Source organism: Neltuma alba, unplaced genomic scaffold (genome assembly GCF_004799145.2).
Source record: "Neltuma alba isolate B1F8T4 unplaced genomic scaffold, ASM479914v2 tig00011962_pilon, whole genome shotgun sequence".
In the NCBI taxonomy this organism is placed as follows: Eukaryota; Viridiplantae; Streptophyta; class Magnoliopsida; order Fabales; family Fabaceae; genus Neltuma; species Neltuma alba.
In genome coordinates, this window is record NW_021636540.1 from 89578 (window position 1) to 117388 (window position 27811).

General features: G+C 36.7%; 4 protein-coding genes and 1 long non-coding RNA gene across 8 annotated transcripts; 1 reads left to right on the forward strand and 4 right to left on the reverse strand.

Moving 5' to 3' along the window:
- Positions 1–3310: 3310 nt before the first annotated feature.
- LOC114720005 (probable mediator of RNA polymerase II transcription subunit 26a) lies at positions 3311–5968 on the reverse strand. Its single transcript, XM_028905589.1, has 5 exons — positions 5555–5968; positions 5260–5328; positions 4208–4290; positions 3518–3576; positions 3311–3414 (listed from the first exon to the last, which is right to left on the reverse strand). Exons 1-5 carry the CDS (start codon positions 5966–5968, stop codon positions 3311–3313), a joined length of 729 nt encoding a protein of 242 aa, XP_028761422.1.
- Positions 5969–8831: 2863 nt separating this feature from the next.
- Positions 8832–12839, reverse strand: LOC114720044 (putative SWI/SNF-related matrix-associated actin-dependent regulator of chromatin subfamily A member 3-like 1). Of its 2 annotated transcripts, XM_028905639.1 has the most exons (4): positions 12379–12839; positions 11195–12261; positions 10696–10987; positions 8832–9879 (listed from the first exon to the last, which is right to left on the reverse strand). In XM_028905639.1, the coding sequence occupies exons 1-4, from the start codon at positions 12686–12688 to the stop codon at positions 9071–9073; spliced, it is 2478 nt and encodes an 825-aa protein (XP_028761472.1). In that variant the 5' UTR covers positions 12689–12839; the 3' UTR covers positions 8832–9070. The 2 variants fall into 2 exon arrangements, with proteins under 2 accessions (XP_028761472.1, XP_028761471.1); XM_028905638.1 differs by having other exon boundaries at positions 11195–12839.
- Positions 12840–13564: 725 nt separating this feature from the next.
- On the forward strand, positions 13565–16050 carry LOC114720045 (uncharacterized). 3 transcript variants are annotated; one of them, XM_028905640.1, is made up of 3 exons: positions 13565–13641; positions 15324–15529; positions 15633–16050. In XM_028905640.1, the coding sequence occupies exons 2-3, from the start codon at positions 15341–15343 to the stop codon at positions 15726–15728; spliced, it is 285 nt and encodes a 94-aa protein (XP_028761473.1). In that variant the 5' UTR covers positions 13565–13641; positions 15324–15340; the 3' UTR covers positions 15729–16050. The 3 variants fall into 3 exon arrangements, with proteins under 3 accessions (XP_028761473.1, XP_028761475.1, XP_028761474.1); XM_028905642.1 differs by lacking the exon at positions 13565–13641 and adding an exon at positions 13688–13713; XM_028905641.1 differs by lacking the exon at positions 13565–13641 and adding an exon at positions 14329–15125.
- Positions 16051–18253: 2203 nt separating this feature from the next.
- Positions 18254–19058, reverse strand: LOC114719984 (protein RADIALIS-like 2). Its single transcript, XM_028905564.1, has 2 exons — positions 18684–19058; positions 18254–18525 (listed from the first exon to the last, which is right to left on the reverse strand). The coding sequence occupies exons 1-2, from the start codon at positions 18935–18937 to the stop codon at positions 18501–18503; spliced, it is 279 nt and encodes a 92-aa protein (XP_028761397.1). The 5' UTR covers positions 18938–19058; the 3' UTR covers positions 18254–18500.
- Positions 19059–24648: 5590 nt separating this feature from the next.
- Positions 24649–25585, reverse strand: LOC114720067 (uncharacterized). The gene is made up of 2 exons (XR_003737951.1): positions 25431–25585; positions 24649–25127 (listed from the first exon to the last, which is right to left on the reverse strand). It is a non-coding gene; the product is annotated as an uncharacterized LOC114720067 (long non-coding RNA).
- Positions 25586–27811: the final 2226 nt, after the last annotated feature.

Sequence of the window (27811 nt, forward strand, 5' to 3'; positions counted from 1 at the left end):
GGAATTAGTCAATTTACAACATACATACATTTATTTACAATTAGAATTAGTCCATTTACATATCACCTTATTTACCTGAAAAAGGTGCATGTGAGTGAATAAGTGTGAGAGAACCCATTTGCAAGTGGGACTAGTCAATTCGCAACATACATACCTTTATTTACAACTGAAATTAGTCCATTTACATGTCACCCTGCAATAAGTATTATGAGGGGCAATAGCGTCATTTTCTTTGTGGAATTAATATCAGTTTGCCCCCTTGGTCCTACAGTGAAGTTTCAGAAAGTTTTGGGGGCTCTTTGAAATTAATTGTCTTCTGCGGTCCTACAGTGAAATTTTCCCAAGAAAATTTCACACCTGAACATTTGTGGAGATTCACATGGAAGCTCTTTAGAGTTCACTAATGGTAGTGGAGAAGATATTTTATCATCAATGGCTTCTTCCCTCTTTCCCTATGTCTTCTCTTTCAAGCATATTGCGCAGGAACTCCTCATCCAAATGAACTTCTCCCGTTTTGTTTCTGATGGCAGGGATAGGGCAAGACAGTAATTTGTGTATTCTGAAAATTGCACTGAGATCCTTTTGGGACTTCAGAAAAATTATGAGATTTTAGGGGACTTATTTGATGTATTTTCTTCTTCATGGGACCATATTAAAATGGATGAGCTGGCCTGTCATCATTGCTGGTCAGGGAAGAGAAAGACAGGCGAAACGAAGCGCAACAGAATTGGCCGCCTGGGGGACGATGGGAAGCGACAGAGGTTTGGAAAAGCGCATCCACCACGCTTACCTAACGCCCATTCAGGCTGTGTATGGGGAACGATGGGATTTGTGCTCTCTCTCCCCCTCTCTCTTTACCTCTTTGTTTTTTTTGTCGGGCCAATGAACGGGGCCCTAAGGCCCAATCATATGCTGCTAAGATCCACGTAGCATTTTTACACGCTACGAGCTGTAACGTTGTATCATGGTTATCTCGTCATCATCAATACAATATCATTACAAGAGTAATTCGAGTGGGAATATAATATTTGTAGGATTTAGCGCCCTCCCCCGGGCGGGGGGCGGGCTTCAAGTCAAAGGCGCAATAAAGAAACTATTACCAGCGAAGGCTTGTGATCAATGTCCAGCGTGGGACGACTTGAAAAGTCAAAACCACTCCCTGCATTCAATCCATTTCTCCCAGTATGGGCCACTTCAAATCCATTCCCAACCGCCTCAATCAAGCGTCCGAATTTCATGATTCCACCAAAGCCACTTCATTATTTAATGCTGCCCATGTTTGTTAACTGGTATATTATCTGCTGGATTAATCGTTCCTTTCATAACCTATCCTCACTCAACCCAGTACGTCATCCACCAAGGCACAAGGGGAGGAACGTGAAAATGATCACTTTATGTTAAGTGATTTTACTCATAAAAAAGTGTCTTGTCTCATAAAATACAAATTTTTTTTATATAGTTATTCCCAAACCAAAAGTAATCTTATAATGTAACAATAGAGGAATAACAGAGGATATATTTATGTGTCTGTCAGTGCTGGCCCCAAAAAAAAAAAATCATGTGACTGTAAATACCATACTGCGCATAACATAACCGACTGACAAGAATCACCGCATGGCGCAATAATTGAGTTGTGGGTTTCGAATGGACTCGACTGTGGGCTTTCATTTGCTTGGACCCATCTCTACATTCTGGGCCCATCCACCAAAACCACGTGCTCTAAATCAGCACCAAAGGGAACGCCCTGCACCTAACTCCTCTAATGACTCATTCGTTCTCCATACGGACGAATAGCAGAGTCTTCCATATGGGCACATCCACCACATAACAACCCCAGATGCGTTGTTGTAATGTCATATGGCGATAAAAGAAAAGTAATTTCGAAGCACGGAAACTTGCAGTTCTCAGCGCATACCCTATATACTCAAATATTTATTCCGGTTCCGACATATCATGAAGGCCTACAGATATATTTATTTGACGACAGAGTTAGAACATAAATATTAAATACAGAACATCCGAGGAGGTAGCTCATAGAATGTAAACTAAATTTGAAATCCGAAGCATGCACTTCATCATCAAACCCAGTGCCGAGCCTTCATTTTCGAGTTTGGTTCTTTCCTGTGAAGAAGATCACCTTCTGGAATTAACTGGATGTTCCTTTTGGCTGTTAAAATAGGAACTGCAGCGTCATTTAAAAGGGGAAAAAGAATACTAGGCGGCAAGCAAAGTAACACCCACACATAAATAGATAACGTAACGCAAGAGGCGGCAAACCTCTCTCATGAGCTTCGTAGCCCACTTGAAGTTTCTTCTCTGAGGTTTCAAGTCTCTCTTCCGTTGCAGTTTTATCGGATGATGACCTGCGTGACTGTATATATAGAGGCAGATGGAATAATCGTATAAGTAGTACTGGTTTAAAACTAAGCTTGGATAATTCAAATTAAAAACGTACCTCGCTCGCGCGGGGACTAGCGTGTCTGGGTTCTGCATTGATACGAAGGGCTCTGTGCCTGTTATGAGGCTCATCATAATTGTGATTTTGACCCTCTTTCTTCACTCTTGGCTTCTCATCTCTGTCTGACGACGCACGTTCAGTCTTTGCAATATTAGGGTTTAGTGCTGACTTGGATGGCTTATGACGACTCAGTTCTTGCTTCGGTGTTTCTAGTTTCTTCCGCCTTATGGATGTGATGAGCTCTGCGTCTTGTTCCTCCAGTTTCCTTTTGGTTCCCATTGAATGGTTCTTCTCCGTCGTCGTTGCATCAGTCTTTTCGACTTTGACGTGGCTCTTGTCGGACGATCCATTGGATCTGCGATGATTTGTGAATTTCTCAACCAATTCTTTCTTTGTTTTCTCTCGTTTCATGGATTCTTGTAGCTTCGGTTCAGTCTCCTTTTCTTTTGCGACATTCCTTTGCCTTTCCCGATCAGTCTCATTATTATCCTTTCCAGTGGCATCTGTTTTCCCCATAACTAATAATATAAGCAGTTTTAGCGTTCTTGAATATAATACAAGATAATCCAGATCAGGGAGGCAGAGAGATTTATCAATCAACGACGTAGAAAACGAAAGAAAAGAAAAGAATAATGACTTACTTTCATAATCATCCATGTCGTCAAGGAACTTCTACTCATTTCAAGAAAAGGAGCCCCGTTGTGGCCAACAAAACAGGAGCACATATTCAGATGAATCGATCATGCATAAAATGCTGCAATGCGTAGATGCGTGTATGTCCCCACACACACACACACACAAAACAATTCAAAGCTCAAAGAAACAATAGCAAAAGCTGGAAATGTTATATGTTTATACCTCTGAGAACTCCACTGGAGGCTGAGGAACATATTCAACAGAAGGAAATTCTCGCCACTCGTCAAGAACAAATCTAGGCACAGGGTTTTTGGATTTTTCTACATAATGAAAATATGTTAGTAAGCGTCTGTTTCTAATTCACCTCTCTAATAATTAATGAACTCAAGACTGTCATAGATGTTTAAAATACCGCTTAATTACCTGCAGTAGTTCCTGCCGTTTTATTATCCACAAACTCCACGATCTTTGACTTCCATTGGCTGCGATATAATTGCAAATTAGGAATTACATGTTAACTATCAAATTTAATAATTCAATTCTCTCACGGTACGCCTGCATAATTTCCTTCTTGTTTCAATCAATAATGCCTCTTTCATGACTAATCGTAACAGGCTAATATGAGTTCAATTTTGTAAAATTTTCTTCTATGGATGGAATTAATTAATTAATCCCACTCAAGATGTTACGTAAACTTCAGAACCTGCATTAGCCTAAATTTACGAAGCTGGCGTAGTGAGAGGAATGGATTCGGTGCGTGGAGGAAATCACGGGTGACAAGTGTAGAGGGCTCCAAAACAATCGAAGATAACTGATATTACTTTAGAGCCTTTCATGCACGTTCGCGATTCTCTTCACGCATCATATTTATTCAAAAAAAAGAACTGAAAATAGAGTTAAAATTTGAGAGAAATATAATGTTAAAGGCTTTAAATTTGTTTGAGCCGTACATCTCTTAGTTCCACGTTGATTTGAAAAGATTTAGAGGAGATTTCTTATAAACAGGCTTCTTGCAGGTGTTGGTTTTTCCTATTTAATCAGCTTAATTATGCATGATTGTGTGTGTAAGATTGTTGTGGGAGAAAAGAAAATAAAGGGGCAGAGAATTCATACTCAGCCATGATTGTTGCTAAAAGACTGATCTCCTTCGCCCTGTGGCGCCTAAGATTACTTATTGTTTTCCCTATTTTTGTAGCCTGCACAGATAATCAGAAATACAATACATATATCATCCCAATGCTTATATGGAGGGCATATATAAAATTATATAAATACTATCTCCGGTCCTTAATATAAGAGCTAGTTGATTAATTTAAATAGATTAAAAAAACTAGTTAAGTTGGTTATTTATAATAAATAAGTATTGTCTTTCATAAAATATTTTTATTAATCATGTGTATTGATTATAACTACCATTATTATAAGGACAAATTTAGAAAAAGAATGGATAAATACGAGAGATAAAGTGAATTAGAGCCTTTTATTTAGAATCAATTAAAATAAAAATCAAACGAAATCTTCTATTAAGGACCCGAAGTAGTATACTCTTGTTAAACTCCTTCTAGCCATCTAGGCGACGGCCAACAGATATAGGGATCATCTAGAGAATTCTTCCCTGTCGCAATGCAACTCTCTGAACACCTTCAATCTACAACATCTCATCTCTATTATTAATATATTTCATATACTTGCCACACTATTTGAAACCTGCATTCAGATTAGATGGGTTGGCACTGCTTTGACTGAGACCTGGCGTTTTATGGCGTTTTTATTATGCGGGAGAGTACTATGGACTTTTACCTGAGTGGAAATTGTTAGGTGATGTTTGGTGTGGATAGACTTCACTTGTTATTATGAGAAGCTTCTCATCAAATAAAATTATGCATTATATATGTGTGTATAAGTAGGAGGACTCATTAACTTGAGTTTTAAGATTTTAAGACATGGTGTTCTCCTTTTAACCCATTTGTTTCTTACCTCATTCCAGGAGCTGCTTCTTGTTTTCATTTTCATAATACTCTCTCTTAATGATTGTATATTTTGGTTACAAATTAAAATTAGCTTTTTCGAACATCTCGTATTAATTTTCACAAAATCGAATTCATATGGTCCTCACTTGATAGAAATCAAAACCAAATCATAAATAACAAATAGTAGAGTCTTACCTCCATAACGAAAACTGATTGAACCACCAATTGCAACTTCTTTAGTGAACCGTAGATTTCACTGTCCGTCTATCAAAAGAAAAAAAGAAAACGATGAACATAGAGAATAACTTAAGGATGTAATCATCCCAAACGCACGATATACGTGGCCAGGCCAGTAGCCTTTGATTTATCGTCCAGGCATGAATATAAATCTATAGTTTTAGGTTTATTTGAACTAATCAAACCAATTCACAATCACATTGAAATCGAATTACTGTTACCGAAATTGCATGAAGTGGGAGTATGTACTGACCAGCTCGTTGCTCTCAAGCTCATCCCTAATCTGCAAAACACAGCGAACAGTTTCGTCTTCATCTTCATCGTTGTTTCCTGGTTCAGTGGCCTGCTGATCGGTCACTCTCGCTCCTCCGACTGCGGAATCATCGACGACCTTAGTGCTCTTGTGATGAGCACATGCAGTTTTGCAGTCCTGGAAAACTTGTTTAATGGTGCTATGAATATCTTTCTCCGTCTGATCAACGCAGCAGCAACACAACCCAGTGAATTGGCAAGAGTAGAGCCTCTCAACGATCTTGTTTCTGCGAAGTTTGAACTCTTCTGGGTCATCCAAAGCAGCGATTCTTATCGCATTGAAGATGATCTGGTAGATGCTGCAGTTTCCACTCTCAAAATATTTTCTCCACTCCTCAAGGCTTTTGGGTTCCATGGCGACAAAGTTTCAATATCTGGGGAATGGGAAATTCGATGAGATTATCCAAAAGGTTTCAAAGTTTGTGACTTTCTGATGATGCTACCAACACTTGAACTTGGTTATATAGGTGTGAGAAATGAGAGGAAAGGTGGTGTTCTTTTTCCCTGGGGATGCGTTTTCTGAGGAAGAAAAGGAAGAAAAGCGGGAAATTAAAAGAGAAATCCACAGATGCAGCCTGAAACAAGCAAAATGGTGGTTTTGATTAGTGAATCTGGCCTGGGTTTTCATCCGGCCAAAGATTATATACAAGGAATTCAGAGGCGTCTGTGAAAGAAAATAAATTAATTTGAAGGGATTTCCTTTTAATGATCCTGCAATTGTGTAATAATGCTTATTTTCTCAGCATTAATTGCTTTTGGCTCTGTCATAAAATTGGCAAATTAAATTCACTGCTCTGCCTTAAGCGAAACTAACTTTGAGAACATCGATACAATATTTGACAACGTCCCAAGAACTCTCAGGCTTTTTCCAGAAAATAGGCTACGAAATGGCAGTTTTAATTAAGGACTCAGCGCCCCCAAAACCTGATCCTACGGTTATGTACAAAACGTTCTTCTCACTGATTCTTTTTTTATTATTTTTTTTAATTTTTCAAAAGTGCTGCTTACAGAAAAGGCGGGGAATTTTTTTAAAATGAATTTTCACAGATAAATTGGGTAGCCATACCCGATACAAATTCATTAGAAGACTCCATCAGATTAATAAGAAAGCATCAATGGCGAGTGAATGATTAGTGCCCCGCCTCCCCCCCCCCCCCCAAAACAAAAAGGGTTTCATGTAATGCTTTATTACCAGACAAACAATACAAACATGCCATTAATGGACGTTCAATGTTCCATGATGTTTATTGTCTGATCATTAATTTCTGAATATGCTAATTAAAGGAAATAATGTTTTCGTTCGTCGAACCAGAAAATTTCCTACTTAATAGGGGACTATATGTAATCTGTGTTCTGTAACAAAAGATTTGTCAAGGATTACATTTTATTTTATGAGTTAAGATTTCAAATATATAATGAATTGACTGCTTTCACTATATAGAAAGCACAAAAAAAAATATCAATTTCGAATAATTTGGTGAAAATAAATATAATTAATTTATTGTGAATTTCAAAAACATATAAATTTTAAATTAAAATTCTTATATTTGTAAATTTAAAGTAAATTAGAAGATATTAATTACTGAAATTATTTTAATCAATAAATATTGAAATTTCAAAGCTAGAAATTTGGAAATTAAAATTGTACTAACATTTATTTGATAGAGGCTTAAATTAAAGTAAATGACTCACTATGAACCAATCTAAAAATCAACGTGTTTCTGTGTCCCGTTAACGATTGTTGTTTTAATGCTTTGACTCTAATTTTGTCCTTTCACTACTTGTATTTGTATCTATTTATATTATAAAATTAATTTAAAATAGTTTTTAAACATGTGAACAGAAGAATATAAAGTAAAGAAACCACGAAGAACGGAAAATTAATAGGGTTCCGAAGGCTAGAAGGAAGTATAAAAAGAAGGTAAAAATATACTCCGTGTACCTTAATTTTCTGCCACATGCATACAATCCAACTCGATTTTTAAGATTTCAATTGTATTCTAGATGCCAGTATTTTAATTTTGTTTGATTTTTTCCCCGGTCTTATCGATCTACTGGTCAATCAATATGTTTTGAATATCTCATTGCCTTTAATAAGTATTATATATATATAATACAAAATAAATTGTTTTTTTGGGGTGAATAGACGCATTGTTTGATTTTTTTTGGCCAAGCACTGGTTGATAAATGGATTTGCGTTATTTTACCCCGTTAACAATCCCATACTATTATTATTATTAGAAAAAATCTCCAAAAAAAATCTAAAATTTAAAATTCTAAATAAAAAATGACTGCAAAAATTTGCTGTCATTTGCTTTTTAAATGTCTTTAATTATTATTAAAGTGTTTTAAAATCTTAAGTTTTAAAAGTATTTTTTTGACATTATTATTATTATTATTATTTCCTCCCTTCAGTTCGGCCCCATCATAAAGAGGCCCAACAAAGTAAGTTTTTTTTTTCCTGGCCGTTCAGCTAATATACCTTGTGTCCCTGTGGTTAATTGATCGGAAGAATTACACTCACGTTTTAGAGGAAAAAAATAATTACTAAAAAATTTTAATGGCTGGGAGTTAAAATACATCATCATTTTCTACTATAGAATTTATTATTATAAGCTGTTCATTTGTTATGAGGTTTTTTGTGAATATATTCCTTATTTGGGACCTTACTACAGTTCTCTCTGTTTGATATCCATATGCCATACATTTATGATATTAAAGTGATTGGTGACATCACATTATTTGGATGAGTTGGCAATACGTATAGTCGTTTTTTATGCCATTATACGCATAGCCATTTTATTTTGAGAGATTTTGTTAAAATCATTTAATATGTTTCCTTTAATATTTAGAAAAAGGAGTACTTAAAAAAAATCAACACACACGTTTGTAAATAACTAGACTAGCTTTTAATCAATATAAATTAATTATCCAATTATTACATAAAAAGCTGAGGTTGGTAACCTTCCAAATACATTTCGATGCTGGTTGAAGTTCAGGAGAACTTTATTTCATGTCCCAAAAAAGAGAAAAATACTTCATTCATAACCGTCACTTCAAAAATTGCATTCCATTATTGTGAAGAATAGTGCAGAAGTTGATCGGCCTTTACTTGTTTGTCCTTAGATACACTAAATCTTGTTTAGAAGTTTGAAAGGTCTCAAAAGATAAAGAATCACCAACAAAAATATAGATTCAAGAGATAATAACACCCAAAGGAAAAGCAAAACAAGTATACTTGCTTATCAGTGGAACCAAGAATCTCAAAATGGAAGCCTGTGCGCATGCTGCCATTACATTGGGCATGTTGAATGTTCCTGGTTGGGAACGGCAAAAGCATTTGGCCAAAAATGGACAAAAAAACAGACGAGAACATACGTACATGAACACAACATGGGACATACATGCACTACCATTTGATGTTAACCATCAACTAATATTGACATAAGAACAAAGCTCACAAGGACAAGAGCATTCGGAAATCATCCCCTCCAACTTCCCTACCGTCCTTTGCTTTCCTCTTTCCAAACGCTTCCTTTGCAAGCTGCTGCTTCTTCTCTTGCAACTCCAATATCCTCTCTTCAATGCTGTTTTTAGCAATCAATCTTACAATCTTCACCTCCTCTTTCTGTCCAATGCGGTGCACACGATCCATTGCCTGTTCCTCCACTCCTGGGTTCCACCATGGCTCCAATAAGTATACTCTGGAGGCGGCTGTCAGATTTATACCTGTGCCTGTAGCCTTGAGGCTTGCCAGTAGAACAATGGGTTCATCTGTTCCTCCAGCTGCAAATTCTTCCATAACTCGAACCCTTCGTTTAGCATTCATGGTCCCGTCAAGGCGCAGTGTCTTGAAACCAGCTGCCTTCAGAGGTTGTTCCAGTAAGATCAGCATCTTACGAAATTGAGAAAACACAACTGATTTTGCAGATGGATGTTGATCCCTTGAGGCAACAAGAAGTTTCACCAGAGCAGATACTTTAGAGGATAAGCTTGTCTTGTCCGAAGAGAGTCCAGCAGCATCAGCATCAGAAGATTGAGGTGGGGCGGAGAACAAGTCAGATTCGTTGAGGGGGTGACGACAAAGGGGACAACAGGCTTTGCTCCGCTGTAGGGTTTTCAGAATACAAGCTTGGCAGAATATGTGAGCACAGCATGTAATTACAATATCCGTTGGCGGAGAAATACATATTGGACAGTCAAAATCTTCACCATCTTGCAGCACCTCTACCAACTTTTGCAGCAATTCCGGGTTATTGGAAACATCTGTTTAAACACAAAATATAAAGCAAGCATTAAACAAATGTAAAATTATGTTAACAGGTTCATTGTTGCCTGCATTTTCAGATTCTTTGATAGTTTGTCACAATTAAATCAATTAACATAAGAAAGAAACAAGGCAGATGTTGACCTCAGAACAGAAATAATCATGACTCATGACTCAACTATGTATTTTTCAGTAAAGGAATGTCATTGAACTTTCCGGCAACATATTAATATATATAACATTTTCGGACCAGTTAGATATTCTACAGTTGGCTGATACAAGAAACAAGAATAGCATCAAATTCTTCACAACTATGTCTTAGAAATCCTAACACAGATTCATTTTAAAGCCAATTAAACTTTAATCTCCTTTTAAAACAAGAAAAAGTATCGTTATGAGGTACAAAATATGGCATTGATATTGCCAACCTAAAACAATCTTCCTTTTTTGAATAAAATAACTTTGATCTCATAGACATTAAGTGATCCCCGGTAGGGTGGTCTGCACTGACCTTTTCATGATCGTCAATCATGACATATGGGAAAGGACATTACCTAAAGGAATCAAAGAAATTTTATAGCACATGGTTTGATATGTTTACAAATTATATAGAAACTTCCAAATTCCATGCATGCTCAGCTTCAAGGAATAATGGCGGCAAGAAAAGGAAAGCATGAGAAATCTAACAAACCAGATACACAAAGTAAGTATCTACTTAATTCAGTCCTACATCACAGTTATTAGTGGCGTCAGAAATCAGAGGTTGAAAAAACAAGTAGTTTAAAAAGAAAATGTTAAACTGCGAACTTTGGTACCTTCGATGCTATTAGAAGGGAGTAAAGATTTGATATCTGATGGGCACAATGCCATATCAGTACAAATTTGTCGAAGCCGTAAAATTATACCAAGTACAGTGGAATAGTTGCGCGTTATGCTTCCGTCATTAAAATAACCTGCCACTATGTTCTTTGCTCTCGATTCTATCTGATCATATAGTTTCCGTTCTTCCTCAAGAAGTTCCACAAAACAAGTCTCTACAGTTTTTGGAGGCAATCCCACCAATGCTTTATCCTTCGTTCTTCGCAATGAAATTGTTGCCATCAAGACCTACACCACAAGTAAACATTAAAGAAAACAAGTGGCAACATTAACCAATGATACATTCATTATGTTTCTGCATACAAAGAGAAGTAGCACGAAGTCCACAAATCAAGCCTAGAGCTAGAATAATGGTGCGCTATCATTTAAATATTGCCATAAGTAGGTGACCTTGGATCTTATAAGCGAACAACAGGAACTGATGCATGATAATACCTGAAGACGTAAGAGTCCGTTTGGGTTTCTTTCAACAAGAGGAAGCTGCACCAAGCTCTGCCAATAACTCTTTGTTGAAAATGGTTGAAAGCGTAAAAATGCCATGAGAGAAAATAAATCATATAAACCATTTTGAATTGGTGTCCCTGTAACAGCCCACCTCCGCTCAGCTACAATTTTCATGACAGCTTGACTTTGTTTAGCATTCACATTTTTGATTACATGTGCTTCATCCAAAATGACCCTCCACCAATATACTTTATTTATGGGTGAGTCTGGAGAAGATTCTTCAGTAGCTAAGGTCGTGTATGTGGTTAATACTAAATCATACATCTTAAGTTCTTCAGCATCCTCGGTCCTTTTATCACCATAATACATGTACGTCTTCAATGTTCCTGGTTTAGTATGTTCTTCTAACTGTGATATCCATGTTGAAATTACAGAAGCGGGGCACACAACCAAGGTAGTCTTCATATTCATGCCAGTTGAAGGTGTGACATCTGCAGCAACAGATTTTCCTTTTACATGGCCCCTTGAAGAAGTACTCTCAGTCTTGCGTTTTTTTTCTGATCCAGTGATCTGTTTATTTGTTCCTCTCCTCTTACCCTTCTTACCACTTGAGACAGCGAATCCTTCATTGCGCCCCCCATTTTCATCATGCTTCCCTTCTTCCGTATTTAGAGAAATAGAATCTTTATCAAGAGCAATTAAGGAAAGTAAAGTTAAGGTCTTGCCTAATCCCATATCATCTGCTAGAATACCACCTCGCAAAGGCTCTGGCCTTGTGTTCGTATGATAATTAGTCAAAACATTCACAAAGGCTCCATCTTTCTCTTCCCAAAATGGCGGCAATTCACCAGAATTCTCTCGATGAACTAACCACCCCAAGCCTTCCTTCTGATGTAGGAAAAGATTAGACTTGATGACACTTCGAGGAGGCTCCAAAGCTTCCAATATACCCTTTTTGCTAAAATTCTCATCAACCAACTTAAAAATCTCATCTACACTCTTAAAATCATTCTTAGCCTTCCTTTCTTTCACAGCCATAGACTCTGACAACGTAGAAGCTGCATCAGACACTAAAATTAAAGCTAACCCAGCGTCTGAAATCACGTCTTTCACGGTTGGAAAAGCCTCAATCGTCGCAAATATATGAATTTGACAAGGAATCTTGAATTTGTTACCAGAGTACGTTTTGGGCACAATGCCTTCCACAATGATGAGCTCGGAGTCTATCAAGGGAGACAGTACGGCAGCGACGGAGCGCTCAATATGCCCAACCTGAGTTGCTCTAGTGTTGAGGACCCTAATGGCGTTCTCATCGTAGGGGTTGAGAGGTTCACGGACCAGACCAACCATTTCACGGCCACTGATGGTGCCCGAATAGTACTTAACCCCAACGATGTGGGCGCAGACGAAGCCAAGCAGGTATCTTTCCGACGAAGCACCTTGAGAAGATTGATCAGTTGGGTCGATGAATTCATCATATTCCATGAGCGATTACTTAACCTTTTCGGAAGTGATTAAAACTTCGATGAAGGAGAGCGAGAGGTTCAAGCGTGAAGGTGGGCCCAAATGCGCGGTGTATTAGAATCCGAGTCAGGGGTTACAAGGCAGCAAGGCAGGGGTTTTCTTATGAGAGGGTCAAGGCGGGGGTTTTTGAGTTTCAAGCATTTCTTTGAACGCTGAATCCAACCGACTTCGACGCCGTTTTCCGTTCTTTATTCTTTAGACATTTTTCATAATACTCTTAATTAGAAAATACAGACAATAATATATTCAAATTTTCAATGACAGTCGTATATAAGTAACCCAACAGGTAAAAGAAATTCATTCATTCATCCAAGACAACTTTAAAACCCTGTAGGGTGCGACAGTGCGAGTTATATTTTTAATTTTGTCCCTCCCATTAAACTATTCACAGATTAAATGAAATATAAATTTTTTTATTTTAAAGTTCACCAGATTAGGGTTTTCTGTTCACTTTTTTTTTTTAGAGGCCGGAGGAAAACTATGAGTTTTTTTTTAATAAAGTCTCAAAGAATTAAATTAATAAAGTTAGATTATCGGTCAAGTATTTTTTTTGCCAGAAATCGGTCAAGTATTTCAAAAAAAAATAAATTGACAAGGATCTTAATTACAAATTAAAAGTTACATTACAAACTTAAATACCATATTTATAATACGAATTTTAAATTTATTTTTATTTAAGCTAACATTTACCGCACATTTTAAAAACTTTCATCAAATTTAATTATCATTAATTTATTTTTCATAAAAGAAATCTTATTTCTCATTCTTCCTTTTTCTTCAGAATAAAATATAAATAAATATAAATATTTCTTTCTTGGAGAAAAAGAAGACACGATCCTTGAATTCCTATATTACGCTGTCGGAACTCAAGACCTCTCTGATCAAAGCTGCTCGCTATTGCCATCGAAATTCAGGTATTTGCGTCTCTGTGTTTTTCAATATATATTCTCTTATGCATTAATTGACAATCCCCCTTCATTCTCACGGTAAGTAGTTTAGCGTGTTCATGATTTTCCCTCCATAGTTCTTCACCTGCTATTGTGTAGATTTGAAAGTGGTTCAGTATTTGCTCATCATGATTTTCTATGTCTTTGCTGCGACTCTAGATGTGCCTTTATCTTTAGAGTCGTTGATGAAGTCTTGATTGTGTAAGGGTTTAGCGTCACGCCTGCAACGCGTTCCAGTCACAAAAAGTAAATCTTTCCGTCAGCCGTATCGCCGTATCTATTTCTCATCTGTTATCATTTCAATGAGGCAAACGGGACGGTTGGCTCGTCTCCCCCGCCTCGGATAGCTTCCCAGCCTTCCCTCTTGTTTTCCTTAGTGAAGCACCCAAAGGTTTCTCAGTTTAAATTGCCCAGGAAGGATCCTGGAATCTCACAGATGATTTGACTTGCTTTTCTTCTTTACAAATTTCATCCGAACAATCTATTTTATGACTTTAAAGCCTCCTGCAATGGCTTTTAAGCAAAGCAAATGGCCTTCAAATGAGGTCTTATGTTAATTTCATCTATCGTCTCGTACCCTCGTAGTCCCGCAAACCAATGGGAAAAGTAAGAAATTTTAGGTATGACGCAACCTTCTTCCCCTGTCCGCAAGACAATTGTTTGTGTCCCGGTATGATGTCTTTAGAAAAGGTTGATTAGTGCTTTGTTCTGTACTTTAAAATTTGCCTGACTGGTGTGTAAGTTGGTATACTTAAAGTTGGGTCTTATTTCTAGCACAACCGTAACCCCTCTTGTGTTATTGTGACTGACTGGACAGGACATGCTTGTTTCTTTGTATTTTGCTTATATAAATAAAAGTCTATCGGTGGTGAATCCTATATTTTTTCTGGGCATTTTGGATGTGCTAATTTTTTCTTGGGAAATAATCTGTTTCTCTGTGATAATGAAAATAACTTATTTATATCATGCTTTCATTGTGTGACTATTTTTGGAGTGAATCTGGGTTTTTTAGTTTGTGGATATTGCTGGTACCTCTATGTAAGTGATAATTTTTGACGTCTGAATCTGCATATATGAATGTTTTATCTTGTAGCAAAGGGCATGCAGTTTTATTTATTTAAGAAGAAGAATAATTATGCATGTGGTAGCTTAGTTGCTCTTCTTTGATTCCATCTATCAACAATTGAAGTGTTTTGTATTTTTTATTAATTATATTTCCATATTATTCATATGAGATGCGATGTCATCCTTTCTATATGAGGGCTTTGATTTAGTGCCAGTGAAGTTACAGAACCACGTTGAATGCTTGAGCTGTAACGTATTACAGCATTGGAATAATATAAGGACGCTTTTTTCTTTGGTTGCGTGACCCCAAGTTGATGCAGTGCCTCCTTTGTTCCATTTGATTGAGCGGACTAGACGCTTTTATCAGTAACCTTGATACATAGGATGTACAAGTTTGACTTTATTGAGCTTATATTTGACCCTTCTATTAGCATGAATTATAAAATTCAAATGATGATTAAAAATCATGATTTGGATTTCTTTTTTCCTTTTCAAAATTTTACCTTATAAAAAGTTTTGCTGTCTTCATTGCCTGTATAATACCTGTTCTCAGTCCTTTGAGCTCTGCCTTAGTTTTGTATCAGTTGTTGAGTCTTGAGGCATGGACAATCAGAAAAACGAACACGAAAAGTCTACTTCTTCAGCTGCTACTGCCACAGCTGTTACCTCATGTCGGAAGAAGAAGAATGAGCAAGCTACGTTCTTGGAGGATTTGAAGGATCATGTTGATGAGTTTATCCATGCTTCTATGGATGAACACAAAACTTGCTTTAAGAAAACCATTCAAAAGGTTTGACTCTTGAAGCTTTTCTTGAGAACTCTCATGCTTGCATCGCCTTTTGGTCTTGTCTTTGTGCTGTCTCCTGATACGGTGTGATTGTGGATTGATTTAGATGTTTGGTTTGTCCAAAGTTGTTGCGGAAAGGAGCTCTGATACTACCAAAGAAGTTGAAAGCTCTCTACCTCTGCGGACAACTGTACAAGAGTAGAATCCCAAGACTTTGATCCTTTCGTTTGGCAATACCCCGTATGCACGTAGGTTAAATGCATAGAAGCTCTGAGGCCCAAAAATAAATTTGAGAGGCCTCATCTCCCTGTGTTGTTTCATGTCAGCCATGTAAATCCCCCCCCCCTCCTTGGTTTCTTTTCTTTTATATTTCCCGTCCTGTTGAGAGCTGAACTTGGTGGTGGTAGTTACTTACCCTGAACAAGTGGTTTTATTGAATCTGGTAGCACTTGAATTCCAACAATCCGGTCCGTTTCTGTAAAAGTTGAGCAGTTTTGTAACGTACTTTATAACTTAGTTGTTCAGTCGGTTCTTATGAAGGCCCTAAATAATGCTATGTTGAAAGCTTTTCATGTTTGTAGAAGAGAAGCTAAAATAACAGAAGGCACACTGGTATATCTGCTTTCAACTAACCTACGAAAGGAAGAAGAAATTTATGCGAATGAATGGTATTTAGAGAAACATGATGATAATCATTCCCATTTGGAGGGACAGAAAGACCATTCCCCCGCACTCAATCTGCAGTAGCTAATTCTATTTATGTTTTGCTTGTAATCGTTTTAATCTTGCTAAATATCAGTAACGAATCATGTGGCCTGTATTTTTCCCCCAGTTTAAGGAGAAACGTGCACGGTTCGTTCAATAGATGAGCTCATTCTCATTCATTTGGGGCTTTGGGCCATGCAACATCTGTGAATCAATAAGATCGATTGGGCCAAGTGGCTCAAAAGAAGGTCCACTGAGAACCAAATCCAAGACTAGAATGGCTGAATGTGAATTAGCGACCGGATGACTTTTACTTCTCTTGATACAGTTCCAGACTAGCTTCCCCTGGGCCCTGTGCTTCATGATCACATCACATGGGATTGTGATCCGCTGATAGTTTAATCTCGTTTGTTTGCTCCCTTGTAACACTAAAAGAAAAAAAAAAAATTCAAAAATTTGACTTGAAGTCGAGAGTTAAGCGAGTGGGAGTCCCGTGAATAAGAATTAGAGAAAATGAAGGGGTAATTATGGTTCGGGAATGAAGAATAATTGCTTGTTCGTGAATGGAGATGGGCGAGAAGAGTTAGTTCAACTAAACCGACCTAACGCGACTCAAACCATCCAATAGGAGTCTCATTTGCTTTACGCTCCGGACAATCCCATTCTTAGTCATTTTTTGCAGGTACTATTACTAGCCAGCAAAATACTGTCTACCTTAAAATAAAAATCGAAATGTTTCCAACATCAGTACAGTACATGCACGTGAATATTTTTATAACATTCCATGAAAGGCTCGTTAAAGATAAGAACAGTTCAGTACAGGGAGGGTGCAGTTGAATAGATAATTGTTAAATTCGTCCTGGGTATAGATCATAGAGGGGACACAATTCCGCGTCCTTTTCCTTTTAGTCTAAATATAATAATGGATGAGCTTTTGGGGTCAAGAAACTTAAATTAATTTAGTTTCATTCCCATCCTAGATTTGCTTATACCAAGGGTTTCCATATTGGTTTGTTGTATAAGCATGTCAATATCTAGTATCGTGATGGAATAGGAATTTGCTGTCATCTGTACCGGAAAAAGAATAATGCCATCATGACACTCGAACAGGTGTCATTTTTTAATTTCTATATTGAAGAGCTAGTGAAATACTTCATTGGAACTATAAGCAACATTAATTTATGTTTTCTTAGTTTAAACTTTTGAGAATGTAAGATTTTCTTATTCTTAGAGTCTATCGTATATTAATTTTGAATAACTATTTTTTTTTATAAGCACAAAAAACCTAGTCTTTTTTATTTGTGGGGATGATGATGACAACTTACATCACATACTGGCATCATGAAAATATTTGTAATTTTTGGGTGAGAATGAAGATACTATACTACTAAACACATACTAAATGACTTGTTCAAGTATATGTTTTAAGATCAAACATGTCGTTGCTTTTGAAGAGCTTGCAAGGGCTAGAAACTTGAAATCCATGTCTCAACTTAAGGAGGACTGGGGAGCGAAAAGACCTGGGTACTCAAGCTGCTTAATGGAGCAATACTTGCATGCGCAAACTTTCAGCAGCAGCATACTGCTTTAACCTTTATTCAGCTCGTAAGAAAGTAAAGAGAAATGAGAGGGAAAAAGGAAAAAGAAGAAAAAGCAAATAAAGAAGTAATAGAATTGGAGAGCGGTCAACGGAAGTCGTAGGCAGTTAACAACTATGTTTCCGTGTGGCAAGCTAAGGAACGCCAGAGTCTTCAACATTCAAAGAAAAATTTCCCGCCTCTTGTCACTTTCGGTCCCAACCTAATGGAACCTTCTTCATAGAGTTCAGCTGTACGAGTTATTTCGGTTCTTAATATTTCTTTCATCGTCAAGATTATTTCCAATTGACCAGGTAGTTAAAGCTATTCTTTTCTCCGTCTCTCTATGCCATTTCACCACTAGTGACTAATGATTAGTAAGCTGCATGACCAGGATTTGATGTATCTGGATTACTCAAGAGCCAATACATAGGATACACAAAGATAACAACAAAAAATGACAACTTTATTATGGGCAGAAATCAGAAACGTACTAGGAATTGAAACAGAATCGTACATTCTTGTTGCTAGCTTCAGGGATACGAAATTACAACGTGGAATCATGGGCCATGATTCTTATGACTACTAGTCTTAGTCTAAAGCTATTGCTAACTCATATAAAATAGCACCATGCACTTTCATGTGAAGCAGCAGGATGTTGAAAATCTTTATTGTTGTTGATACCAGTTGGTTCACTGGAGCTTCAAGTTCCTCAGCCTGCAATAGGATCAGATTCAGAAGGAGAAAATAAATGGTTATATAGCAAGGGAGATAGTGTATAAAATTAACCAGTGCCGCTTTAGCTTGCCAGTTGAAAAAATAAATGTCTAGTGGGGGTTTAGTAGAAAATGGGAATCATTGTTGTGGTCATATACCTTTTTTCCTCGTCAGAGCCTCCAGTTCTCTTGTAGTTAGGAAAGGGCACCCGTCCTGATTCTATGTGTTTCACGTCCTCCACAAGGAGATCGTAGTGTCTCTTTACTTCCTCAGGAGTTTTCCCACCAACAGCCTTGGCAACGTTGTACCAACGGTCAGGAGTGTCCTTGTCGTAAACTGCAAGAGCCCTTTCAAAGGCTTTGTTGTCCTTAGCAGACCATGACCCTGAGGATGACATTGAGCTTGATGCCATTTCTTAACACTGACTTGTAGTTTGAGAAGGTTCACTAAAGAGAACGGTGGCGGGTGGAAAAGCAGAGGGGATCAAGTGAGAAGAAAAGGAACAAAAGGTGATTATATGCCTAATGGAACGAGAGTTTGAAGGAAGAAGAGGGAACTTGGTGATATGTGCAGAGAGATGGCAATGCCTGCTCCTTTTATAGCAGAAGTGGAAGGTGTAAGGTGGGGTGGTGCCAGTTGGCTTGAATATCTCGCCAAAATGAAGTCGAATTTTAATGATTTGTCTCCTCAGCAACCACAGAATAGAGCAGTGGGAGAATCAGTATCTTCATACGGTAAAATAAGTGAATGAAGAATAGCTAGGACTAACCTAAGCTTTTTCTTTCTTTCTTTCCTTCCCCCCCCCCCTCCTTTCTTATTTTATATAAAAGCCATCTCAAGTTAAAAGTTCAGTATCTCAAGCTTCGAGCTTTGTGGATTTAATCTTTAGAAGACACATTGCACGTTGTTAAACAGTTGAACACATAAAACCTGTAAAGCGCTTCCCAAAAATAATAATATTTAGCTCGGCACAACGCTTCACGTGGTTCAGCAAATAAGACATAATCAAACTTCGGATTAAGCGATATATTTCCAATGTGGTAGAGACATGAGATCCGAAGAACAAACATCTGCATAGAGAAGATAACTAAAGCACTAAACTGAGTAAATAAGGGTATGTAAGCTCCTTTGTTGCATGCCAGGTCAGCTAATGTCGCTCTGAATATTATTATCTTGCTTGCAGGTTTTCCATGTGGGACCAAGCATAAACCCAATGAATCCGCTGCAGCTACTATAGCTTTCACGTGTGCCTCACACAACCATAAGCTATAAGCTTTTTATTCAAAAAGTTTGAGATTGAAAAGAAGGCCAGATATGGTCATCATCGTTGCAGATGATCTTTCTAAGTATACCATGTCCTCCACAATATTCCAACACCTAGCTGGCCCGTTTCTTTCCGTACAATGATTCTCTTTTGTTTTTTCACTTCCAAGGAAGGGCCATATACGTCACCCAATATACTCTTGTTCGCTACAGGCCGCCTCTTTCCTCAGGCCTCCTTTTCTGGACTCATTAATCACTACGGGGTTTCAGACAGAGTTTGTGATAAGTATGATACATATTGTTATCTATCACTAAGATATCCGTTATGATGTAATTGGATAAGGGAATAGCCAATAATACCTGAACTTATTTTTATAATTCTAATGCCCCAAATAATTTCGAGAGACCGTATCAAAGTCCAACTAATACAGTACCATAAATACAAAGGTAGAGGATATCCTGATTCCTGATAAGATCTTGTGCTTTGTCTTTCGCTGTTACCTCAGGCCAGTGTGGTGGAGCCGTGGAGGATAACCATAGGTTTCAGGATTTGCCCAGAGGTTTTTAACCACGAAATACAGTAAAGGGTTCATCATCTTTAGCTGCTACATTTGGCTATGCCTCATGCAAATTGGGTAACTGTCAAGTATGCCCCTCCGGGTTCAACACATGGGGTGAGCCTAGCTGTCCCATTTAATTTTTTTGGCCATTATTACAATATTACCTGTAGATAAGGAAAGTTCACCGTCATATCTTAAACGATATCTGGTTGTCATTGGAAAGGCAGTACAGTGATGACAGAAATCTTCATCAGCTTGATTACTGCCATAACTTGAGGCTGAAAGGGATAATTACTAACTAAAGAAGGATGGTTTTACCATAAATAAAGATTTCCACATATTGTATGAACATTATCTTCTGACAAATTTACAAGGAACTAAATTTTTTCTGTTTTAATTTCTGCCGTTTTATGAGCAATAGCTCAGCTTAACTCCGCTTCGATCTTCTGAAACAATTTCAAGTATAGCGTGCCTTTGCTTTGTTTGTTGTATTGTGTGCCTTGATGTTTTCATTTCGTTCTTGAAGTCTATAATCTTGCAAGTTCAATGACTTCATGCTGACATGTAAAAATGTACTCTGGATCTCTGCTTTCGCATCCTAGACCACAGGTTCATGTGTGTGGTCATGCATGTAGTGGGGGTGGGCAGTACTGATTCTTGGGTTAATGTTGTTAACCAAGCCATATACATACTTCAGTGGATTTCATTACGAAATTAAAACGACCCAATTGTGGGAAAAGGCTAAAATATCGGTCTGGATTTTGGAATCAGGCTCAATCTTTCAAGAGCACATACTTAGAGGTCGGTGTAGTGGCACCTTGACTCTAAATAGCAACTTGGTTTAGGTTGCCCCCTCTTAATGGATCTGTCGTCCATGATATCCAGCAAGTAGGCTTCAGTGTAGTCTATTCCTCTAATTAGTGAAACTTAATGCTTATTTTTCATGGTGTAACATTATTTAATGGCTTTTATATCTGAAGACTTGTAGACCTAAATATTCACATATAACTCAGGATGTTAAAGTTCAAACTTAAACACATCAGTATTCTGAATTCCCATAAGACTTGTAATGGACAAATTCAAATTCCCTCAATGCAAATGGTTTCATTTTCATTGACGTACGTTTAAGTATTCTTCCTTACAGCTCGTGAAGTCCCTCTTCCTTTCTTGTAGGAATTCTGTTAGTCACAAGTTTTTCCTACAAGATCTCTACCAATTCAAAGTGAATGCAAGAGTCTCGTTGTCAAGTTGCATCAGGACCACAATTGGTAATGTGGGGGTAGCCTGATCATTGGCTGAAAATTACTCCAACGACTTTGGTGAAATCTTAATGAGAGAAAGTGATGGGTGAAGATCTAACATTTCCCATCAATATACAGAATCCTTATCCCATGCACAAAGTGATACATGGGCTCTTCCACCATTGCGGGAAGATTCTTTTCCCACTGGTCCATTGTTACTTTGTTGAGACTTGACAAGTTCTAAACGAGTAAATCTGTTGATAAATATCTAGATTATTTTATAGTTCTGATAACTAAGAACTGGATTAAGGGGTTTGACACTATTGCAGAGGAAGAAATCAGGAATCTGCTACTTTATAGAATCAAAGGAAAAGAGTGAAGCATCTATAGAGAGGTCCTAGAATGGCCGCTAGGGCATAAAGAGAAAGCTTTGTAGGGAATATTTGGTCAATATGCTAAAGCATAGGCTTCATTTGAAAGCGTAATATATACATTTTTTAATTTAGAACGCAGCAGATAATAAAGAAGAATTTTAAGACTAAGGTTGAGGGGAAAAACTGCACGTCATGAATTGAACAAAATAAGATACATGAAGGATGTTCGTGTTAGAATTCTGTGGTTAGAGCTCAGACAAGAGACATAAACCTCAATTTCGATTTGATATAAAGGGTATTAACAGGCTTACCATGAGCCATGCATCATGTCTGTGCAAGCCAACATTTTTGTTGTGTCTCCTCAACGTGGTTACGCGTATGGCGTGGCGCTCTTCACATTCACTGCTTCTTTATTTGTTTTGTGGATAATATTTACCAGATATTTCCATTTACCCCCTTCTTTGGCCGTTGATAGCCTGCGACATTACTTTATATTTTAGAACTTCAATTTGTTAATCCAATTGCGCAACTTTTATTTCTCACAAGCATCTGGTAGAACATGGCCTAACTTTAAGGCATTAGCGGGTGTATTACTCCTAATATTATTCTCTATTCCACGGGATTGAGCAAATTGTTAGTTGTTTCTTTGGGCAATCATAACCATGTGTTGCAGATAAGTTTGAATTTTAGCTCCAAATCATCTTAAAGGAACCCTTCCGCTGGGGAATAATTGCTTATGATAGGCGTTGGGTTGGTTATGGCTAATAAAAGGGATAATTCTAGTTTTTCAATCATCCCATTGATAAGTGAAATATTGAAATCAGATTAGGTTTATGTCTCAAACCAACATAAAATATCTCTCTATATACTGAATTAATACAAATATCCTGTGATCTGTGCTTCTTGTGATAGTCAGAACCCTCAAAAGATCTTCATAATCATTTGCTCTTGCATTATTTTGACTCAACACAACAATTTTTTGTCATGAGTTTGAGAATTTTGTTTGGACTATGTAGGGTTGTTTTAGGCTTGTGCTTTCAAGTTTCAATATTAATCTTATTGCACTTAATGTTTGCTCCCCTCCACGAAAGCACATGCATGAGCATAATGCATCAAGACTAGATCTTGCATTGGGATATTTATCAGTAGGAATTCGGCAAAAGAAAATATCATTCCGACTATTTAGTTTAAGCCAGTCAAATATAATTTCTCCAAAAGCCACGTTGGAGTAAAAAGCAACTATTAATCAAAATTTTGAAATGCACAAATTTCTTTTTGTTTTAAAAAAAGAAAGTACTTTATCAAGTTTCTGTGGTTGATTTCTCAAGTGATGTTATCAAAAAGAGTATAAATATGACACGTGTTATGAAAGTTTCAAATATGCGAAATATTCATACGTTGAAGACTTTAAAATAAGAGGCTCGTAAGATGTCTAAAATAAAAATTAGAATTGTTGTAATAGGAGGCATGTTTACTAGTCCCAAAACCACACCTTCCAACCCAATAACGAAACAAAATGTTGCTTTGAATTACTTGAGCAAATTATTTTTGGTTAAGCAATTGCCAAGTTTGTTCTTTAATTTTTCATGCACACCGACAAGAAAGTTTCCTGCTGAGTGGGATTTGGGGACTGAGGTCCTGCTTATAACTCACACCGTTAGTGTAGAACTCTTCAAATCCAAAAAAATTAGTCTGAACAACTGGGGTAAGTCCTGTGGCGGTGAGCCCAGCAAAATAAGAAAATGATAAAGTCATGGGCTCTCGTTGAAGGTTGGCCCAAAACAGAACCGCCCGTCCATTTTTAAAGAGTTGTTCCAACCTCCAATCCTTGAACAAGCCGGGTCCGTTTGGATTAGTTATTAAAAAAAAAATATTGTCAATTTGATTTTTAAAAAAATAAAATTAAATAAAAACTAAATTAGATAATGTGAATTGTATTTGGATTAGAATTTATAAAAATTAATTTATGAAAATAAGTTACTTGGATTATGATTGAATCAATAATTTTAATTTGTAAAATTATTAAAATGAATAAGACTTGTATTAATAATAAAAAATAAAAAAATTATCAATTTACATAATATAATAATTTTAAATTATTTATAAACTAATCTTATATATATATTTTTTATCATTTATTATAAGGACATATTGAAAACAAAAATATATTTCTAACTTATTTATTATTTTTTAACTAATTTTAACTAATTATTTGAGACTTATAATAAGAACTATAAGAGATAGTAAATTTCTTAACTTTCTTTTTCTTCATGTTTCAAAAATCATAAGTCATAAGCCATAAGTATAAGTCGCTAATTTTTACTTATAGCTTTTTATGCAAAAAATAGATTACTCAATCATCAACCCAAACACCACAAATTTTTCAAACGTGTTTTTGCTCTCAAAAAGAAGTAACTTATTGCCCTCCAAATGCTGAGCCAGGCTCAATCCCCCCACCCCCCCCCCCAACAACTAATTATATATACGTACGTACCTATAAACAGTAATCATCCACATTTCCCAGACCAGGAAAATCACCGGGAAACTAGAGAAGGGTGTGCGTGGGCGTGAGTTTTCAAAAGGGGAGCCTTCAACGTGTAAATCGCAAAATCGGCACCCTTTTTTTTTTTTTTTTTTCCTGGGGCTGAGCCAATATCAGCAATTATCAATGGAAACCACACAACAGAACCACCAATGGATGTGCAAAATTTCAATAATCCACACTAGAAAACATACAGTATGGCTGGTCTCAAGAAGTCAAGCAGGCATGATTCGCAAAAAAAAAAAAACTCACGCAGGCACAACTAAAAAGGGGAATCCATTTAGGACGCAGGTGATGGAGCTGCGAGCAGCCAAAAAGATGAAGATGGGGGTTTCTGTCAACTGTTATTTCTTCTTGGCCACTTCTCCACTCAGTTCCTTGACAACAGCCCCAAGGGCCTCCGGGTTGACACCCAGGTCACAAAGAGCAATAAGAAGAGAGAGTGTGTGACGGTCCAGACCTGTGTCAAGTATATTCGCCATGTGAAATGCAAGGTCCAGCGATTCTCTTGCACTTTTCGCGTCTTCAGAATCCATAGTAAATCCTTACACCTTAAAATGAAACCGATCCGCTTGGTTTACCCGCTTCTCTAAAATGGATACCGCGACCTGGGACTTCAACACTGTCCGTATACATGGAGATCACTGGATCAGATAGAGCTACTTAAAATATAAATTAATTAAATTCCCTAGATTAAATCACTGAATTTTCCATGGACAGCTGTTCCTGGTTTCATGCCCTTAAACTGGACAGAGAAACTCAGAGAATCCATATTATTTACTTAATTTTTCTTCGTAAAAAATAAGTAAATAAGAGCAGGCCAATCTGCATTCCAAAATAAAGCTTCTTACACTACCCGTGCGGTTTAAATCAAACGACATGATGAACCCTAACGGAGAATTCAGAAGTGGAAAAAAGCTCGAACCTATCAAGTGGCCGACACTCCTGGTATTGCTCAGCCGAACCTTAACGGAGAAGATCTGAGCAAGCGAGCACGGATTCGATCAATAAGCAGACGAGCATAGGAGAAGATTTGAGCCCCAACACAAGATAGAGGGCAATGCGCGCGAGGCGGAGGAATAAGGACAAGGTCCCTCCGCTGCCCTCCTCTACCCAAAACACTGCCGTTTTGGGTGCAAAATGAGGGGAGCTGATTGCTTCTTTTTTTTTTTTTGTATTCCCTTTTTCTTGTATTTTTGTTTTTTTTAAGCCAGGTCACTAAAAGAATATTTTATAATACTGAATGTAACAAAAAATTATTTTAGGATATTTGATGCTTATGAAAAAAATATTTTAAGATGCTAAATGTATCAAAAAATATTTTAGAGTATTAAGTGTACCAAAAATTATTATGAGACATTAGGTGCTACCAAAAAAATATATTAGATGCTACTGAAAAAAACTTCAAAATACAAAAAAAAAGGAATACAAAAAAAAAAAAAAAAAGCAATCAGCTCCCCTCATTTTGCACCAAAACGGCAGTGTTTTGGGTAGAGGAGGGCAGCAGAGGGACCTTGTCAGCGGAGAGAAGCCAGGTCCGGAGGGATCATTGGTACAAGGCTGGGCTGTTTGGCATCTGCTTTGAAAATGCGCACAGAACTCATTTCTTATATATTTATAATCAAGTAGTTAAAAAAAAAACTGGGGTGAAAAATCTTTCTAAACTCAAGTATTTTGAGGATATTGCATTGTTTGAAACAGCTTACAAGTAGTTTTTTAATCATGATTTATGAAATACGAGAAAGTATATGAAAAAAATTTTATCTCGATTTACGTAAAAACGTGTTTATAAGAGATTTTTACCACTATCTTAAACAGGACCATTATGGTAGCTTTACAGTTTACACATTATATTAGTAGAGCATATTACATATGCTATGTATAATAAAAAAAAAAAAAGACTGCCTAAAGTATATATTTAGTGTTTTAACTTAATTAATTTTATAAAATATATTTTTAATTTTTTAGTTTTAAAACTGTTAAGCTTAAATCATGTTTTTCATAATAATTATTATTGTTTTGAAGATTAAACTATATTAAAACTCTACATTAGTTGAAGGACAATGATTAAATGCATATTTTAGCCAAATATATTTAAAGAGAATTTATAATTAGGGCCAAGTGACCAACCGGTCAATTGAAAAAGAAAAAAGCCTATCTTATTTTTCTTAAAAGATCATTAATTAGGCCTTAACTCTTACCCCTTTGTTGCTTAAGGTCAGGTTTAAGCCTAACCAATTCTCTAAGGCGTCGGATAGGGATTTAGTCTGTTTTTATGCTAACTGAGGTAGGAGAACAGTCACAGCCTGAAGAGTGAAGAGTGAGAACTGAGAAAGATTAGTTTAGGGTTGTAATTATTAAAAACTTCATTTAATTAGTCACAGTCACTCACCCACCAAATAAAATTAAGAAAAAAAACTTATATTAATTTATTTATATTCATTACATCAAGTTCTCTGATCACATGATCCTGTTTCATATTTTTAAAATATTAACAAAATATTAATATTTTAAAAATATGACATATAATCATGTATGATTGGAAAACTTGACATAATAAATATAAAAAAATTGATGTAAGTAACATCTTAAAATTAAATAAGTAACCATTACAAATTTATGCACAAATTAGGTTTCTTTTCATTTTAACCATTTTTCAAATAACGAAACTGGAAACTGAATTTTCATAAAATTAAAGTCAAATATATATAAAAAAAAGGAAATAATCGAACTGGAAAAAATGAATTTGATGGGGAAACCTTTATTCCGTTGAATTTTACTCGGCCCAAGTTGAATCAGTTGGATCAACCCAAATTCGTAAACATGAACATCAAGTGTTTACAAAATCAATTTCAATTTTTTGCTCATCAACCACGCAAACAATTTCGAGCTCACATAGGCGGCATAAACCTAATAATGGCAACCTTCCGTGTCCTGAACTTTTGGCTTTGTTTCTTCCTCCATTCGACAAACCGATAATCATATTACTATTAAAGCACGCAAAGTAAAGTAAGCGTTTTCCCTTTCGTCCCCTCCAAATATATTATCCTCCTGTTATTACGCAGTTACTTTATCAGGGACAGGTTTAAGAAGAAACTATTCATAAATGGTGGGTTGCTTTATTTTTCAATTTGATTGATGATTGATGTTCCATTTTTACAAAGTGTATGGATATGCCCTTTGTGAGATCACGCGTATAGTTAAAAAGGGCTGGCGAATTACTTACAGTTACACACATGTCATTACATGGCGCCTTCCAGCAATCAATGTTAGTGTAAGATTAGAATTGCAGAAAAATTATATGCA

Excerpts from the sequence above, each read along its gene's own strand:
- LOC114720045 (XM_028905640.1), top strand. The coding sequence starts at position 15,341 with ATGGACAATCAGAAAAACGAACACGAAAAGTCTACTTCTTCAGCTGCT. Across the intron at positions 15,530-15,632 it reads TTAAGAAAACCATTCAAAAG|ATGTTTGGTTTGTCCAAAGT; the intron begins GTTTGACTCTTG and ends GGATTGATTTAG.
- LOC114720044 (XM_028905638.1), bottom strand. The coding sequence starts at position 12,688 with ATGGAATATGATGAATTCATCGACCCAACTGATCAATCTTCTCAAGGT. Across the intron at positions 10,988-11,194 it reads ACGGACTCTTACGTCTTCAG|GTCTTGATGGCAACAATTTC; the intron begins GTATTATCATGC and ends CTTGTGGTGTAG. Across the intron at positions 9,880-10,695 it reads CCCTTCTAATAGCATCGAAG|ATGTTTCCAATAACCCGGAA; the intron begins GTACCAAAGTTC and ends GTGTTTAAACAG.
- LOC114719984 (XM_028905564.1), bottom strand. The coding sequence starts at position 18,937 with ATGGCATCAAGCTCAATGTCATCCTCAGGGTCATGGTCTGCTAAGGAC. Across the intron at positions 18,526-18,683 it reads GGCTCTGACGAGGAAAAAAG|GCTGAGGAACTTGAAGCTCC; the intron begins GTATATGACCAC and ends ATCCTATTGCAG.
- LOC114720005 (XM_028905589.1), bottom strand. The coding sequence starts at position 5,968 with ATGGAACCCAAAAGCCTTGAGGAGTGGAGAAAATATTTTGAGAGTGGA. Across the intron at positions 4,291-5,259 it reads AATCAGTTTTCGTTATGGAG|GCTACAAAAATAGGGAAAAC; the intron begins GTAAGACTCTAC and ends TTATCTGTGCAG. Across the intron at positions 3,577-4,207 it reads TTAGCAACAATCATGGCTGA|CCAATGGAAGTCAAAGATCG; the intron begins GTATGAATTCTC and ends ATTATATCGCAG.